Raw genomic sequence first — 19,144 nt, forward strand, 5'->3', positions numbered from 1 at the left:
CGAATGGATGACCTTATTTTTTAAAAAAAGGAGGCGCATTTGACAGATTTGTTTGTCTTGTTTCTCCGTGAAGGAGAGGGAACGACCTCGCGTCTTCTCCGCCTCGCCGCCTTGAGGGGGCGAAGCAGAGAGAGGAGAAAACGAGATATCTGGACGTCACGCGCCTCATCGGCCTCGTTCAATCTCAACCTCCTTCTCCAAAAATACGGCCGTCCATTCGAGATATCGCCTTGTGACTACGAGTAGTGTTTTAGGGATTGTAGCGTCCCGCCTACGGCTTCTGCATCGTTTTCTGAAATCCAAATTTCGGTTCACCAGCCCTTTAAACTGAAACGGAGTGTGGCAGCGATGGGATGATTTCTTGTGTCAGCGGGAGTTGCCTACCATTACCACTGTAGGGCAGCAAAGGCTACAGGCATGCAAGAGCGACTTTGCGAAGCGCTTTCGCAGAACAAGTGCTTGCGATAGAGCGTGTACTAGCTCGCACTTGTCGCCTTCGACCGCGCTGTCACCCTGGCAAGCCTTCGGCAACACCTTCAGAATGCCCGCATTCTTCAAGAAAGCCACAATGTTATGAATATACCACAACAATGCCTGGCTTTTATTTTTTTCTGAAAAAGAGCATTGCTGAAACTTTGAAAATGCAGCAGTGCACGCTCATTACCTTCGGTACTGCTTAGTACGTGCTCACTCACGCTCACCTTATCCAGGCTGAAAAGCTTGTGCTCGGACGGGGCATATTGAACACTGGTGGTGTCTTTTGACTGAAGTAATATACAAAGTATGAACAGGAGTGATAAAGAAACACAACATCTAATGCCGGTCATCTCCACTTTTAAAAAGTATCTCATCGTGAGATTAATTTGACATTTCGTAGTAAGGGTGATGAATTCCAGACAGGGTGACACAAACCGTTTTGATGAAAACGTAAAAACAAAATGTAACTACTCCATACAGGTGCCTAATAGTTTGATGACTAGGAAACAACACGGAGAACTAGAGAAATGTGATGAATATAAACGAATAAAGCTGGTCATGAATTGAAGCATACTTAGGTATGTGAGCCACACAACTTGCAGCTGCCATCTCAAGAAAAACAAACAAAGCCTTTAATGATTTCGAAAATCGGAACAATCCTGGCAGGAGTTTCACAGACTTTGGCGATTGCACTATGTGATCAGCAATCGGGCTACAGGTGTTTTCTTGATTGTATTAATCACCTTGATTGCAACTGGCCGTAGCTGTGAGTAGATTAGAATAAGACAAAGCCTCTCAAGAAGGCAGCTCGTATAGTACGTCTTCTGGCCATGGGCGAAGCCGAAAAGCCAGTGGGCCGCCATGACCACAGTAAAGCCTTCGAAAAGCCAAATGGTTCCCTCCTGCATATAAAAGCAGAATTGATTCAGTCAGAGAATAATAAAGGCCGCACTGATGAGTATGATTTTAAGCATGAAATGCTTTTAGCTCCCGGCCACCAAACTGATGACATATCTTTTCGGGAACTAACGCCAAAAATCACTTCAAAACATCCCAGGTTTCGAAGTTGACTTTTGCGTTGGTTTTCTTATTTGAAACCGGCTTTGAAACCTACTGGGTCTCGAAGTCAGTTTTGGATCAGAAAGGTGTGCACCAGCAGGGTTCAAAATTTGCTGTCAAAATTTTGTTTCCTTGAGACAAGGAAACAAAAAGGAACATACACACCACCGTCTCAACACCAGCACAGCATACAGCTGTCATTTATTTCCACAAGTCTTCTTCCCCTTCATCCCACACGCTACACATGCTATGGAACCTATTCCTATACACACTATGAAACCTATTAATTCCGAACTACAGCTTTAAAAAAATTATCCAACATTCAAATTACTTTTTTGTATGACATCTCACTACCGAAATCTAAACCAAGAGCGCATCATTCGTTTTAACCGTTTGAAGCAATCGCCTGACGAGGAGCCCGTTGTCGTCACGCTTTGACGGCGCACTTTAGTTCACCTTTCTGCCGCCGTCTTGGGGGGGGGGGGGGGGGGGGGGTCTCAAGCATCGTCCCCGCGCAAATATTACCACAACTGTTTAATTGATTGGTGCGGCACACAAACTTCTGTTCGGGCTGGAACTTGGTCAACAGTGTCTGAGATGAGCCCGACGCCCATTTCAGACGTCAAATAAAATTTCGAAATTGCTTTTATAATCTCTTTAAGAGTTTGAATGCAGGCGTCTGGAATTCGCAAAATTTAGTGGCCGCGATTATGTCCTCTGTGACCAATTTGCAAACATAAATGGTTTTACAGTAATGATTCATATTGTGATTTATTGAGAATTAACCAGTGCTGTTAATAACATGCTCTGTATTGTCCGCTCTGCTGGTGTTTTTTCTGCCGTCATTGCATCCACGCAGCTTGAAAGTGCACTGCTTTATGCGACATGTGGCATGCACACACCGTGGCACTCCACTTGATAGCGTGGCATCTGGTGGCAGCAAAAGCCTCTGCCAAAAACATGCTAGGCACAGCATTTGTGGCGGCAGAAAAGATACAAGGCTATTATCTTGTTCCCGAGAGTATAGTATGTTGCAGGTTAAGACGGTACGGTGAGGGGAAGAAGCTCCGTCTACACTCTTTCCACTTTAGCAGAAAGGATGCTAGAGAGAAAAGAAGGAAACCGCCAATCGTGGCAAGCAAACCCTTTTTGGACTGGCAGAAGTGATGGGAGACGCCAGGCAGTGTAAAAAAAGGGGAAGGGGGGGGGGGGGTGGACTGCAAACGTGTTTACCAAGAATAAAAAGGGGGAAGAGTGAAAAGAGGTATTCTTCTGTAGATTCCTTTTTCTCCCGGAGCTGTGAATGTGCCATGGCCGGACTGGGCTCAACTCAATGCCCCAAATCATATTTTAAAAAAAAATTATTGCCGGCAGAGCTTTGCGGACTCCTAAAATGCCTTTACGGAGAGGTTCCACAAACCCTCTTTCCAGAACCGTTGGCCTAGATTGCGGGCATGGGCATCTGCAGTACGTTTTGCAGGAAAAGGAGGGGGAGGGGGGCAAACCTCGTTTTCTTTCAAAGTTATAGGTTTGAAAGCTACACCCCTTCAGAATAATCCCCCCCCCCCTTTTCCGCCACTTTGCTGACGCCCATGATTGTGGGCACCTCATCACTTACAAAATGTTTCCTAGGACCCATGTGTAGAAAGTAGGTGCCACCATTCAAGCCCCTGTCATGACTACAGTGCAGACATATCACAATAGCAGGGAAGAACAATAAATAATAATGGACAGTCTGACCGGAAACAATATTGGTATAGTTTCAGACTCGCCGCTCAGCTTGCCAGCTGAGCCAGGCTAGAAAAACGAAATTGGCAAAGTGAATGAGTTGCGAGTATAAAGATGCAACAACAAAACCCTACTGGAGTTCTTAGAAAATGTTGGGGCCTTCTTGTCAATGGAAAAGGCACTCAGTAATTAAATCCAATACTCTTTCGGATAGTGAGATTGATATCGTGGTAAGGTGGGTGCTTGTCCCAAGCTCTTGTTTTAGCACCAGTGGGTGTCAAGTTACACACAGCCAGAAAACAAATCAGCATAGCCAAACGAAGCACAGGACAATTGCATCCGTAAAATAGCCAATGTTCCATATTTCAATTAGTTTTTGATCTCACTCTGCGCAGCACACAATTCATAGCAGACGATTGTCCCTTTTTGGCTCTGTTCACAGATGACTTGCCAGTCTGTTCGTCGTTTTGTTTCTGTCAGAGAATGATACCTACCTAGTAGCAAACAAACTCATTATTCCCTCATGTTAGCAGACGATGCGTCTGGTAGCGGTATTTTATAGCGAGTTCGTTTCACACGCACTGGCACCGTTCGAGTTCTCTCCCAGAATGCATCGCACTTGCAGAATGTTGCACGGAGAACTGGACTCAAACGAATTCACCAAATGCACCAAGTGCGGAAGACTGATGCTGCCGCCATCTATGTTGTAGAAAGAATACCGACCTCAAACCGAAACTGGCGCCTCGCTGTTCCGGGTGATGGGTGGGAATGCGAGAGTACAGTCACTACAAACGTTTATCTACAAACGTTGGTCGCTGCAGCCTGTAGCTTATAGTTGCGATGACTTCAAGCAACTCGGCTGTCATAGGGATTGTTACAGACGGCGTAAATTTCCGCAACTAGCTGTCTACAAAGCAGCTGGTTGCGATCTTTCAATTCTCATAACCGTTTACGCTGAAGAAAATGGATGATGCTGTCCGAGCAGAAGCTTGATCCATCTGAGCATGGCATTATGCGTGGACCACTGAAAGGGTACGCCTTAAAACTAGTCTGCTGGAATACCCAACAAAACTTTTCGATTTCGATCGTCATTACAGGTGGATCAGATAGTAGCTTTGGTGAGGGCGTCGAGAACGAGAGCTTTCTCGAACAAAATATGACGGGGCAAGTTAGCTGAAGTAGGTAAATGTTAAACATGATGATGTTGCCCAAGCCTCGGGTAAAATCACTAAATTTAGCTTTCTCTGATGCTTATTGGGCAGTCAAAGCTTCTGCTGGGGCAGTTTTGTCGACAAATGTTCAATTTTTCACCCGCACACATTGGTGATAAACATCTTGGGGGCTGCTGATGCATTTGTTCTGAGCATTTCTTTACACACTGGTATATTTCAGCGTTTTTATGGCAACAGAGCGACTTAAAACCTCCAAATAAAGCACGGTTTGTCAACTGCTTCCTTCATGAAATAGGAGACGCTCACAGTTCAAGCTTGCGTTTGATTCCGTTGCCCGCGGGACGCAATTTCTATCAGAAAATCTACTTTTTTTTCCTTACAGTTCTGCGACACATCGTAGCAGACAAACTTTCGTCATCTGCTCCAGCACCTTGCCGGCCTAGCCGGAGCGAGGCACGACGGGATTGCATTTTGGCGCAATCTCGATTTTCTCGGTGCAGCGAGTGCATGCACGCGTGGGGTGTCAGCAATGCTGACACCCCACGCGTGAATGCAACCACTAGTGGAGTGCCGGCTGAAACGAACCCACTCCACGCTGCGAGTGGGCACGCGTGGGCACGAGTGCCGTGAAACGAACTCGCTAATACTTCTTCAGTGCAAGCCGGTTGAGACCTCAATGACCAAAATCGGGCTCTCGGTGAGATGGAATGGCAAACTGAGAATGATTTCATGACCAGGGGCCAAACAAATAACAGGTGCATTGTATGGTGAGAGTATTAGCACCGAGAAGTTCGGGTGGCGACCTTTTACAGCGAGCCGGGGTGACGTCATGCTGAGGACAAAATTTACCCCCTCACTCGCCCTACAAAGGCCGAGACGGCGTTAGCTGTCGGCATATTACTTTCGGATTTTTTTTTTTTTGTGCGCATTTTACGTAGGAAATGTGAATTATTATACGCGGCCTTATTGAGGTATGGTCTGTAGCTGCAGGCGAAACTTCAACCAACATTCCGAGCATGGTTTCCACGGCAGACAGTGCATGAATCACAGCTGGTATATGAAAAGGAAGAAATGCCACCACACTTGCAGGAGCATTGCAATATATTTACATCTCGCACAATCAACACTGCTGATGATTTGAATAAATTAAGAGGTTTTTTCAACTTTGTTTCTAAACAAAAACGTCTCAGCGAAAAAGGTGCACTCTGCTCGAGCAACATGTTAAACATATTCTGGGCCATGGGGAGAAAACTACAAGTGAGACCGCCCAAAGGCCTTTGACTTAAATGCCATTTGTATGCCCGCAAAGCGGGGTCTGATGTTCTCCTAAAGCGCGAGACAAATGGACGGCAGAATCGTCCGATCCGACAGTCCGAACGCCGCTCCGAATTGAGACACTCGCACACGCTTCCGACCTTGCAAGCGACACAACAATCCGTTTGGCTCCGCCCAGGAGATCCAACTTCCAAACACTCCAGCGGAGGTCCGCGTTCATAGATCTCTGGTCCCAGATTGATGGTTTAGCTCGCACGAGCGAAGCTAGGAGCTCGTTCTTGTTAGTGCGTGCATTCTTTGCCGGGGCCATCTTTCTCGAATGGATCAGCGGGATCCACACGTCCGGCTTCCCGTCGCCCGTCCCGTTTTCTTATTCGTCCCGACAGACCAAGTACGTCATCATGACGTTCGCGCTAGCTGTGCTGTCATTGGCTGGACGCATCCGACAATCCGTCCGCCGTGCGAAACTATCTGGCGCGTTTGACGCATGTCGGATCGCCGATCTCACGCCTGAAGCGACCAAATTTTTCGGATCAGGCAGTCGCACTGTCAAATCGGACGTCGGATCGGACGTCGGATCGGATGGATTTTTCGCGCATGTGTCTCGCGCTTAACTCATGAATCTGCAAAGAACAGAATTTCAGTGTCTGAAACACTTACACCGCCGCCTCCACAACCCCTTGCACAACCGCCTTATATCGTGTGGAGGGGGCGGGGGTTTCATCGACGGAGTTGCCTCCACCGATAGCTTTCCATACTTATAACGCAATTATAAAGGTAAACGTGACAAACACGGTTGGAAAAGCTATGAAACTTCTGTCGGCATAAGTCTCACCCAGCGCCTTGTACACTGGGTAAACGAAGCCCCGCTTCTCAACGTGCTTACAGCTCACAACGGCCGATATTGACGGTGCCTTTCCCATCCTTAGTCTGACTGTCCACGCTCTCTTTAATCTCGAAGTTTTCGGGTGGTAGAATATGATGCCAGCTTCTTTTTGGGAATCGCATTGCAGCGCTGAACAGTAGGTCAGCATGATCACAAACCTCCGATCGTGAGGAAACGGGCGCAGGGAAGCGAGCCAGATGCCAGAACGCGAAGCGGAGTCTGTCGCCAGACGTCACGGTACACCTCACCCAATCAAGACGTGGCGACTGCAGCGACACTTGTGTTTGCTCTGAAGACTAATAGTACGCCGTGCAAGCAATACCATTGATCTCCACGACAATTTGCTGGATCGCGTGTCTCCGCTTGGTCGTTGCAGCTCAGGTGCGGCCACCGGATGGCCACCTTGGGACAAAGATTATCAGTCAACCTTTTGGAGCGTTGCGGAGGCTGGGCGGCAGTAAGCTGAGGACATGTTTTCTGCTCGTTCGTTGTCATTTATCGAAGAAGTTTGTTAAAACCCCGAACGGTGAGAATTGCGTTTGAGAGCACGTGGAAATTTTTACGAAAGCTCAGCACCGCAAGAAAGAGGGGCAACTCGTCTAACGCAAGTCCTACCGTTCTGGCGGCATGATCAAAGCTTCCTTGGCACGCCAAAGTGCTGCATCTTTGTCTTCGCACGCTTGAATACCGATCAAGAATTAACGCCGTGTGGATTTGTTTCGTGAGTGCAAAGTGCATGAAGATGCATGTGCCTCTGGAGCAGCATTTTACTTTACTCTTACGACTGTATTTGTAACTTGCGGCACTTGCAGTCCAGAAACGGGCATGATCCACTGGCGACAAAGGAGTGGTAGGAGGCTATGGCGACGGCGACAGATTGCACACAACCATATGGACGGGCCACGTTTGAAAAACTTCAGATATCGCCGCTTCATACTTTTGCCTTCGAAAACCTACCTTCTTCCACAGCATTGCTCTATTTGTGCTGCCATGTGATCCATTTGAGTAGATTTAATACATAACCATGGTTAATACATAATAGCAACCACCGATTTCGTTTCCTATTGATAGCAACTCGCTGGAACAGCTGGGTGATAGAGAAGACGCCTATGTGCGACATACCTTCAAAGCTTTGCCATGGCATCGATTCTTGATAAGTATCCAAGCGTGAAAAGGCACAGAGACGCAGCAGTTTGGCAGGCTAAGGAAGTTTTGATCACGCCGCAAGACCGGCGAGACTCGACGCTCGACAAGTTGTGCCTTTTTCTTGCGGTGCCGCGCTGTTGCAAAAAATTTCATGCGTTTTCAAAGGAAATTCTCATTGTTTACACATTGCGAGCGTTTGGCGCTCCTTTCACTAAACAGAGGGGAGCGCCGCCGGAGACTGACACTCAAGCGTGCTCTTCGTGCTCCGAGCATTTCTTGGAGCACAAGTGACTTCTTTGCGCTCCGTGATGTCACGTCCACAAACAAGATGACTGTGCTATTGTTGAGATTGTTGAAACAAAAGGCGTAGCCGGACAGCTGCTCCTTTTCAGTCCATTAGTGGTTAATCCAGCAGGTAAAAACAATTTGATTTGAAAGCCAAGACAGCAATTAGCATTCCGGAAAAGGTTTGTTCATGTGCCTTGCCTGAGAACAAAGTGATCTATCGAACGAGCGTGCTGATAGCTCGGCGACAGAAAAGTTGCCGAGAAGACAGTGGGACGGCTGCCCTTTTTAAACTGCTTAGTCCAGCTGCAGCGAATAAAGATACTTAGATTGGAAAGCCGAAGCATCAGTTAGCATTGCGGGAAAGGTTTGTTCGTGCATCTCGCCTGAAAACGAATTCATCTATTGAACGGAAGGTTACCGACAGCACAGCGACAGAAAAGTTGTTGAGATGAGAAGACAGTCGGAGCGCTGCCCTTTCTAGGATGCTTTGCCCAGAGAATCAAGATACTTCGAATGGAAAGCCGAAACATCATGTTCATGTCTCGCCTGAAACGAATTGACGTGCTATCTATTGAACGACAGTGTTCCGGTATCGGCATACCACATCAACAGCTTCCATCGCATTCCGTCTCGCTGCAATACGGAACCACGAAATATCTGGCAAGTGTGAGGGTTTCGTGCGTCGACAAACGGGTTCAAGAATGTTGTCTTTAATTCAAATATAAACAGCTTGCACGGTCAATAAATAGATCAGCCAAGGTGCCTTTCCCCGCACGTGCTCGAAGCGAGTCTCCAAACCTCTCAGAAATACTTAAACGTTCGTAGAAACTTCATAACGTCGCCGTCTCTTTTACTTTGTACCCTGCCGCTCTACACTGCCTTTAATTAATTTACCACCGAAATAATTTTGGCTTCTCCCACCCGTGTCCACCGGATGCCAGGTTCGTCATAACCGTGCGGTGGGAAGGAGCTTGTGCGGCTCGTCAATATATTCGGTGTGTCGCGCTCCTGTACGCCATGCGCCGTTTAGTTGCTGTGCCTGGAGTATGAAACCCGGAGTGTCAGAGTAGGAGTAAAGGAGTGTGGACTTAAAGGGGAGCTGCAATAATACTTAAGCGTCTACCTCTTTTGCGGTTTCCACGTCTCTTTGGGCTCGGGCAAGCCAGCGGGCACGGAGAGAATAACTAAATATCAGTGAGTCATATTTTAACCGGACGACGCGGAAACCTCCTCCACCTACGAGGGCGACCCGCGTTGCCGAAAGCGCGGAATATGTGACGTCTTTGGTCCTGGGCTTACTACTGGTCAGAGCCGCTAAAAGCTTTTTTTTTTAGTCGTTACAAAATATAAGTGTCGCGAACCGTTTCAATTATGTATGAAAGTAGTTTTTGTTCAGTATTTTAGATCAGAAAAGAAACAAATGCAGTTTATAAAGTATGGAAACAAGAAAAGACCCGTCGACAAACCCGCCACCAAGCGGTGAAAGAAATGGCGCATACAGTAAAACCTCGTTATGACAAAGTTGAAGGAGCGGTCGTAATTATTTCGTTATAACCATTAGTTTGTTATAGCCATTGTCCATTTCTTCCCACTATTAGCAAGCAAGGGGAATTAGGATTGCTTTGTTATTTCTATTAGTTTGTTATATCCCGTTTTGTTAAACGAGGTTTTACTGTACTAGAAAGGCGTAGTGGGACGAGGCTCCGACGAACAATGGGCTTAGAAAGGTCCTGGATGTACGCGGTGGCGCTGCGGTCGTATACCGGCTCGAGGATCCGACCGGTTCCGAGCGTTCCCAAGGCTTTCGGCGCGGGCTTGGCTGGCGATTTGACCCTTTGGCGGTATGGCAGCGCGAAGTGGCTCCCGTTCTGAACTGATCTTTACCCCGTGTTTGCCGTCGTTTGTGGCCAATGAAGTGTTATGCCGAATTAGTCTTTAATCGCGCGGCAAATGCAATGCGAGCTGCCCTGGCCGCCCGCTTCATACAGCCTAGTCAACACGTGCTTTAGTGGCACCCTCTCGAGCCGTCGACACTGAGTGCAGCAGCCGTGAGCGCTCGATGAGCTCACTACTTCACGGCCACGCAAGCCAGGACCTACGACGTCATGAAGTATGTTATTTTTTGCTTGTTTTTGTAAGTCTAATTTGCATATAACTTTTAAAATAAAGCGAAATTTGAGAAGAGAAAAGTTTCTTTAAGTTACTACGTTCAGTGCGCTCAGGTTCGGTCCAAATTAAAAACCAGTCAAAAAGTTATTGCAGGGCCACTTTAACGCTCCCAATGACGACAAACGAGCAAAAAACATGTCTTCAGCACGCTGCCGGCCAGCCTCTGCAACGCTCCAAAAGGTTAATTTTCCGTGTCCCAAGATGGTCGTCCGGCAGCCGCAATCACGGAGCGGGGAAGCGCGATTTAGCAATTGTCGTAGAGATCAGTAAAAAAATATGGAATGCATACCCTTCTAGCATCCATCAGGTAGGGATAAGCATTCTCTGCAGTCTATATGCCCATCAATATCAACGCATGTAGCCATTTGCAGGCAGTCGCATCCACTCGAAGATCAATCTGGCCTTCGTCAGGCACCAGCTTTCGCTCTCAGCACACAGCCACTGTTGGTGGGCTTCGAGGCTGCTCGCATCTTCACCCTCCATAGGTGGGGCAGCCCCGGTCTGTAAATGTAGAATATGAATATGGCAGGTATTATTTGATAACACTTTATGTTTTGGCCGTGTAAAGAAAATCTGCATTCCATTTTCTAACATATCTGTTATGAAATAACAAGGTCAGGTGGAACGGCTCGAGTTCGCTGACTGAAAGACAGAGGGCTTAGCCTGAACCAATATCCTAGCAGCCTTCGATATTGGTGTGGGGGGAGAGAAGGCTGAACCTCTAAAGATGTCTTCAAATGATTCTCTAATTGCTTAACTCCAAAGTTTCAGGCTGCTGCACTTCAACGTTCCGAACTTTTTTCAACATATATTTGCGCTGTCGCTAACCATGTTCCATTTGCCAATTTTTTACACGCCCCTTCTCCTCCAATCAGAACAGCACGAAAGCCCGCCGTGAACAGACTTGGCATCATCGTGCGTCATATATCCCCGATGATTGCCTTCCCCACTAAGATGCATTAAAGCCAAGGCTCGAGCACAAGCTCATAGCATCGCTAGATGGTCGCACTGCACGAACCCTCGTGCAGCTTGAGTATCTACTAGTACTGGTAAAAGCGAGCGAGTTGGAAATGAATACTTAAAATCGAAAGAATAAAGCGCGAGGGACAAGCAAAGGACAACCACGTAAAGCCTGGTTCAAACAGTTCCGTTTGACCGCGTTGCGGCTGCGAGAAACCAGGACATCCCTGCTGCTTATATCGCGTGCCAAGATGATTCTCTTAATTGGAATCCACGCTTCATACGAAGCACAGATGTGCCGGTGACTCGTTTTCGCTTCTAAACGCAACGCAGACAAAGACACTCAAACGCAAGTGTCGGAACCGACCTTTACGGTACAGGCTCACAGTAAAGCTGTGAGCCCGAACCGTCTCGCACGTCTAGCCTTCGCTTTAGTACATCTCAGGATGAGAAGGAATGTATCATAATAGAACCGATGTGGTCTCACCATTCTGAGCAGAAGTGCGTGAGTAACCGATGCTATTTTCGTGGTCGCTTGCACGTAAACAACCAAGGAGCTTGTACACAACGCCGGCATTCATCTGGCTTGAAAACAACTTGAGCGTTGGCTTGGCTTGGACGTCAGCTGCCCATTGTGCTTACTTGAACTTCACGAAATCCTCTAAATTGAGCAGGCTGCTTCTTGACTTCTGCTGTCGGCGCGTATGTCTGCAATTCGGCGGCGGCGGTTGCGGTGGTACACCCAATCATGGGTGTACCACCGCAACACCCTCTTAACACGATTTCGGTAGCCGTAGGGTGTAAAAAGGATGTACGAAGGGTGTAGGCCTTTCCGTACACCCTTGAATATTGAAAAATCATGTAAAAATGGTGTAGGAAGGGTGTGAGCTCGGAAAAACACCCTTTTAACACGAACATGGGTGTTGAAATTTTTAGTGTGTAGAAGCCTCAGTTTGTGGATGGACCAGCAGGGTTGCGTTGACCAAGGCTTCCTTCACGGCGGAAAAAGCTGATGCAAGTTCATCGGTCCATTTAAGTGACGATGATGGCGCTTTCTTGGTCTTCAACAGGTCCGTCATAGGCTGTAGAATTTCGGCACAGTGCGGAATAAATCTACAGTGGAAATTTACTAGCCCGAGAAATTCGCGAAGCTTTCAAAGCGAGGTAGGTTGAGGGAACTCGCGTATTGCCCGGACTTTTTCTTGGAGTGGTAGGATGCCCGACGATGTTATGTGGTGGCCGAGAAAGTCCAGCGCGTCGGCACCGAAAAAGCACTTCTTCGCGTTGATGACGAGGCCATACTCCTGCAGCCGGTCGAACAAAAGTCGCAGATGTTGCTCGTGTTCTTCCGGAGAGGAGCTAGCCACGAGAATATCATCAAAATAAGCGAAGATGAAGTGAAGGTCTCTGGTGACTTCGTTTATAAGGCGTTGGAAAGTCTGCGCGGAGTTTCGGAGGCCGAAGGGCATCCGAACGTACTCAAAAAGTCCGAACGGAGTTGTGATGGCGGTTTTAGGCACATCCGCTGGCTCGACTGGAATCTGGTGGTAGGCCTTAATAAGATCTACCTTGCTGTAGATGTTGGTGCCAGCTAGGCCAGCGGAGAAATCGTGAATGTGTGGCAAGGGGTACCGGTCAGGTACCGTGCACGCATTCAAGGCGCGATAATCTCCGCATGGCCTCCAGTCGTTTGGATCCTTCTTAGGGACCATGTGAAGAGGCGACGCCCAATTGCTGGAGGAGGGGCGGATGATGCCAAGCTCCAGTATATGTTCGAATTCTCTGCGTGCGATGTTAAGTCGGTCGCCGAAGAGTCGACGAGGTCTCGCAGAGACTGGAGGGCCGTTGGTAATGATGTGGTGGGTCACGGCGTGCTTGGCGGGTACCTCCGTGTTGCACGGTCGGGTTATGGCAGGGTATTCTGCGAGGATCGCTTCATATCTTGAAGACGCCGCCAAATGGCGCATCGGAGAAGCTTGAAATGACGAAAGAATACCTTGAATGGTGTACGATGTCGTAGCATCCGTGAGGCTTCTGCCACGCATGTTAACGGCCAGGCCAAAGTTCGCCAAGAAGTCCTCTCCCAGTATGGCCTCGCGAAGGTCTGCAAAAATGAAGACCCAGCGGAAGAGTCGTCGCAGTCCGATGTCGATGTTGAGGGATCTCTGTCCATAGGTGGCGATGGCAGAGCTGTTGACTGCTCGTAGGGGTCTGGTGTGCTGCGTCTGCTGACGGTCTAGTCGTGACGCTGGCAGGACGCTAACCTCGGCCCCCGTGTCCACCAAAAAGCGTTGGCCAGAGATCTTATCCATGACGTAGAACAAGCGGCTCGGGTGTTGGCCGTAGTCACTTGCCGCTGTTAGTGACGGGCCGTGGGGTTTTCCGACCAGGAACATGGTTGTTGGCATCGTGTGACACGTTCTGCATAGCGCCTGTGGTACCAGCAGAGCGATCTGTCGGCTGACCGTGAGGTGCGTCGCGAGGATGAACGGGTTTGAGACATATCTCGCCTCGTTCGTCGGGAAGGTGTCTCGTGCGAAGGCCTCACAGCGGCAACAGCGCAGAATAGCTGTTCCATGCGCGCCTCGATCGAGTCTTGTGACGGCTGTTTACCAGGCAGGCGGTTTGTGCGATGTGATTGTCGCGATGGACGGTGAAATGTACTCAGCGGTGCGGTCCGCAAGCATTACCAGGCGGTCTAGCGGCATGTCGTCCGCAGCTGCCAGAACCATGCGTATTCCTTGTGGAAGTTTCTGGAGAAATAGCTCTCACAGAATAGGGTCCTGGGAGCCGGAGGCTTGGATACCTAGCAACTGCCGCATCTGGTGAAGAAGTTGAGATGGGCGGCGGTCTCCCAGCCCCTGGGCTGTGAGCAGCTGCTGGACCCTCGTGCGCTCCGAAGCTGTCGTCCGCTCGAGGAGGACGCCCTTCAGGTGGTCGTAAGCGTCGTCAGGTGGAGGCCGGGACAGAATGTCGTCCAGCTCGTCGGCGACGGTTGGAGGGAGGGAGGCGACGACATAGTAGAACCGAGACAGCTGGGATGTTATGCGGTGAAGATGAAACTGAGCCTGGATCTGGGTTATCCGGACTCGTGGGTTTTTCGGCCAAAATGGCGGAAGCCGGAGCTGGATGACCGTGAGAGCAGTGTCGGGGGAACGAAGAGGCGCGCCGTCGCCGGTAGTGTCACCGTCTTGCGCCAGGTTCTGCATGCTGGCTGCGGTCGTGGTACGAGGCGGCGGGGGCCTTCGGATTCCGGGTCACCAGTTTTTAGAAAAGACGTCCGAGCTCCACGGTGTTCTAGCTCGAACTGACCGCACGTTTTTATTTTCGCGTGACCCGCGTCACGGAGCTCGTGACCCGAGCTCCGTGCTGCGGCTATTGTTGTGGGCTCCTACACAGTCGTCGCCGGGCCTCGCGCTTGCGCTTGGCCTCCGTGGCATGATCGTCGTCCGTGGCGTTGGCCCGCCGGCGCCCTTTACATCGCTGGTTCTGTTCTCGGCGGCGGCTTTCCAGGCGAGCGATGTGCTCTTCTTTGGCAAGGGAATCTGAAGCGCTCGACGCAGTGGAAGTCGAGAAACAGCGGCTTTGCGGTGGTTACGGACCCATTTGCGCTGCTGCGTACGTCGCCGCTCCTTCCGCAGCCAGTCTTCTTCCCCGAAAGCGTACGGGGCTGACCCATCCTGAGTCAAAACCAAAACTGATAAGAGCGTAGGAAACAGCGCGCAAAACAGACGAGGACGAAGAAACACACGTGACGAGCGCTGCGCTGGTTACGTGTGCTTCTTCGTCGTCGCATGTTTTTCGCGCTGTTTCCTACGATGAATTCCCCACAAACGCGCCACCCAACTATCCATTCTTCTACGATAGCTGGAAAGGTTGGTGCCATCTACCAGGGACGGCGTCAACCATACTGGTTGTGGGCTTGCCGCCGTCGCTTATAGATGGCGGTAGCTGTCCATGTAGGTTTGTGTCGACATACCGGACAAAAAACAAATTAGTCGTTAGTTGTTTATACAGCAGGAGTTTAGTCTGCCAGAACATGGCGACATTGTTACCCACTGTAGATGAGCAATTTAGCCAGTGCGGTACAGCCGCTAGCCTGGGGTCTTTAACGTGCACCACGCAGTAGTGATACACGACCGCACGCCGGTACGATGCTCATCCAGATCGAAACGGGCAGGGGTGAGGCTCGAACCCAGGATCCCTGGGTTCTGCAGCGCGAGCTATCGCTCCACGCGCGTCGAGCTGGGTGTGCGCTTTAGCCCACTCGGCCACCGATCCCCGCCCATACCGGACACGATCCTGGGGAACCTAGCCCTTAACAAATCCGCTGTAAAAAAAAAGAGGCAGACGAAGTATCTTGTCAATTTGAGCTCGTGGCTTCAGATATCCTCGTAACTTAGAAGTTTGTATGAATGCGAGAAACTAATACAGAGCAGATTTAGTGACATTTATACAATTGACTGAATCATGAAAACACTTATCCTGGCCTTCCAAGAGGGTGTGAAGATACGTGACAATAGATTCTGCGTGTATGAAAAGTGTTGTCTTACTCAGTTCATCAAATATATAAATTGCTGCAGTATACCTTGGCAAAAGATGCTATAGGGTTTTTGTGTTCATTTACAAAACGACGCCCAGCAAAAGTATTGCTCTCTGAACAATAAGCAAATATACCTTTTATGTTTGGGGGCAACTTTCTGTGGCCAAAAGTTAAAGGAGCGCGTGCGCTTACTTACGATTCAAGCTCTTCACTCACACTTGCCTCTTTGGAAATGACACAGAAATTTGCCTCCGACTACAATAGTTGTTTTGTTACAATGCCAATTTATGTAATGTTTTAACAACTTCATAGCTCAAGACAAAATACCATGGAAATTAAATTGCCGCTTCATTAATCTCCAGGATAAGGATGAGAATGTAAGTAAATTGTGCTCATAATGACAACACCATTTACTGTAGCAATACATCCTAGAGGGTAATGCGTAAAAGTGAAAAAAAAAACCAGCGGTGCGTTAATAATAATAAAAAAACTTAAATATTATAGTGACATGGAATGTATACATGTTTCTTCTAAATTTATCGAACAGATGACAAACATACGTCTTGGACACGCAGTTGTGCGAATTCATCCACTGCCATACAGAAGGTGTAATATTTGTTTTTATAACTAGAACAAAAAATGAAATATTTAGTAGCTTTTTATTTTGTTAAATGTTTGTGGTGTATAAATTCGCATAGCGGAAACTCTCCCCAAATGGTCGTTTGTACAGTAAATTGTTTTATGCGGATCAAAAAAGTGCTCACAATATATGGCTAAAATACAGTGAAAAACACTTGCTTTGGTGCAAATAAATTATGAAATCTACAAGTTTTCAGATTTATTTGTTTGTGCATTGCCCGATTAAATATGCAACTTTATAATAACAAAAAAAAAGTTAACATAAGTTGCACAGGTGTTTCAGTCACCACGTGTGAAAAAAAATGCATTTCACTTGCATGTATTACAAAAAGAGCAATTCTGTACAAATAACAAAAGGAGATGCGATGGTCAGTTTTTCGCCTTCCGCTTACAAACAATACGCAGTCACTAAAGATTCTGGTGGAATCTGCTTATCTGGGACACTGGCTTGAAGGGCGAAAATCGATGTTCAGTAATAACCTGTCTAAACAAAATATAAGAATGAAACACGCAAACCCAAAACACCAATACCCTGTTCGGACTAACTGTGTCCCGCAGTGCATATGTTGTATTATTGAAACAAAAGAAAAAAAAGATATTGAAGAAAGGGAAACGTGTATACTAAAAAATACGCATTTTTAAGGGTTACGTGCCGTTTTAAGAAGCCTGATCAGTCCACCTTTCGGTCTGAGTTAGTCCTTCCTCCTTATACAAACGCTAGCCTTTGGACCCATCTCCAAAGTGTCTTTGCCGGTGAGAAAAATGTTAAGTTTTGATAAGATGTGGGTTTTAACACTGAACATACTTATCAAACTAACTCAATAATCACACTTATTGAATTTTGCACGTGCTCTTGATCAGATCATGCCGAACAACATTTTGACCAAAGCTTACTCAAAATCGCGCAAAAACTCTTTTTTTCAAATATAATACAAACCTCTCTTCAGCGCTAAGCAGACGGCGTGAAAACTATGAGCTCGCGAGCCGATCAGTCGTCTGCCTTTGCGCAAGAACAACGATTAGCTTGTCCAGCGAGCTTGTAACTTCAACCGCCCTGCCAGATTAGCTGTGAAAGGAGTTTAGCGGTAGTTATCAGATGCTGAAACCTGTGAACATAGTGTTGTTCATTGCGCCAGGGAACACGGCGACACGGTAAATTGGTACGAGAAAGGGCATTGGTACGAGAAAGGGCACATGGCAATTAGTTCAGAGCCGAAATACGTTCTGGGCGCGGGGCGCCAGGCCAGTGTATATGCACACGAGCGAGACGCACCGAACATCTTTGCTGCTCGGTGTAGCTATCTTCAACACATAGTAATACTTTCACATTAACATGGACGTAGAAATAGAAACAGGAAGTTTAAAGATATCCTTAACACATATGGGTGATGCCATAGCCGTCTCTATACTGACAAATCCTGGCAGATCGCCATGAGACGCGGCAGCCGAAAGTGAAAAGGTAGAGCGGCAGAACAACGGATGAGAGGAGGGTCATGTAACGGGCGCCCCGCTGCGACTAGACGCCGAAACACACTTCTCCCGAGCGATGGAATGTCCGCTCGTGCTCCTCGTGTTCCTCGCTCGTTCTCGCCACAGCGAAAAGCTGTGCGCTCACTACCGGCTTCCCCGAGAAATCCTCTGTGCTAGAGCACTGCACGGGTCGGAATTCCTAGGCCCGACCCGACCCGGCCTGGTAGAGACACGGCCCGGGCCTGGGCCGAGCCCCATAGAATATTTAATTTATAGGCCCGTCCCGGCCCGGCCTAGAAGAGACAATGCCCGGGCCCGGCCCGGGCCCGACAGCATTTTTAGAGAGAAGCTTGAACCCGGCCTGAGCCGGACAAAACTTTTTTTTAAAATATAAGCCTGAGCTCGGTCACCCAGCCCGACAGATCAAATACGTGAGCCCAAAAAACTTTGCAGGCTTTAACCTAAAAAAACTGTCCAAGCATGAAGCGAGCATATTTCATTTAATTTTCTTTTAAACTTGGACCGACTTTTTGACACGATTAATATCCCGACTTCGACGATGTATTTTCGAGAATATGGGCGAGAAATGCGCTTCATAAGTGATTTTGAGGAAAAAAAAGTGGGAAATATTTTATTTATGGATTTCTTGAAGAGATATTGGGCTTTTCGTTGTTCAGTTCGTTTCACAGAGAATTTTCCTCTCTACATGTTCTTGTAAAGAAACAATCATAATCACACTATACCAAGTTTCAACTTCGATCCGAGCGTGGCCGATGTTATGAGCCGAAAGGCCAGTCAAACAGCGATAGAGACACAACGTCATGTCGTGCTCTCTGCAGTTGATAGGACCAGCCGGTATTTGCCGTCTCTCTGTGCGTGCTCCCCCACCGGCTAGTCCTATCAAGAGCAGAGAGCACACCGTGACGCTGCGCTTTTTGCGCTGTAAGATTGGCCCTTCGGCTCATAACATCGGCCGCGCTCGGACCTAAGGTGAAACGAAGTATAGTGAATCTTCAAAAGGCTGTGTAAGCATACAATTATTTATGGTAGTTAACTTAGTTTTGGTGGCATTGTAAGGCCCCCTGCGCAGAGTCCAAATTCAAGCTCACGTTGTTTTTCGTTTTTTTTTCCTTTTTAGTTTGGAAGGCAGAGAAAAAAGACACCCATGTTGTATACCCTGCAACTGGAGCGCCCTCGTTTTCTTGACCGCGCTTTCGCACTATGCTGATGGCATCCATACGTTTCCATTTTATCCAGGCAAAAACGTTTCAACAACAAGACACCTTTTTCTTTTCTTTTTTTCTTTCTTAACTGCGCCGCAGTGTTTTAGTT

At 48.0% G+C, this 19,144-nt stretch overlaps 1 protein-coding gene across 1 annotated transcript in view; it reads left to right on the plus strand.

The window, feature by feature from the left end:
- The window catches only part of LOC115314811, a 90,050-nt gene that overhangs the window by 15,871 nt on the left and 55,035 nt on the right, over positions 1 to 19,144 (plus strand). Inside the window, exon 5 of the mRNA XM_040207718.1 lies at positions 16,016 to 16,080. Within this exon, the coding sequence (XP_040063652.1) occupies positions 16,016 to 16,080 (65 nt within the window). The remainder of the gene's footprint in view (positions 1 to 16,015; positions 16,081 to 19,144) is intronic.

This window comes from Ixodes scapularis, unplaced genomic scaffold, assembly GCF_016920785.2.
Source record: "Ixodes scapularis isolate PalLabHiFi unplaced genomic scaffold, ASM1692078v2 PGA_scaffold0__279_contigs__length_252992795, whole genome shotgun sequence".
Classification (NCBI taxonomy): domain Eukaryota; kingdom Metazoa; phylum Arthropoda; class Arachnida; order Ixodida; family Ixodidae; genus Ixodes; species Ixodes scapularis.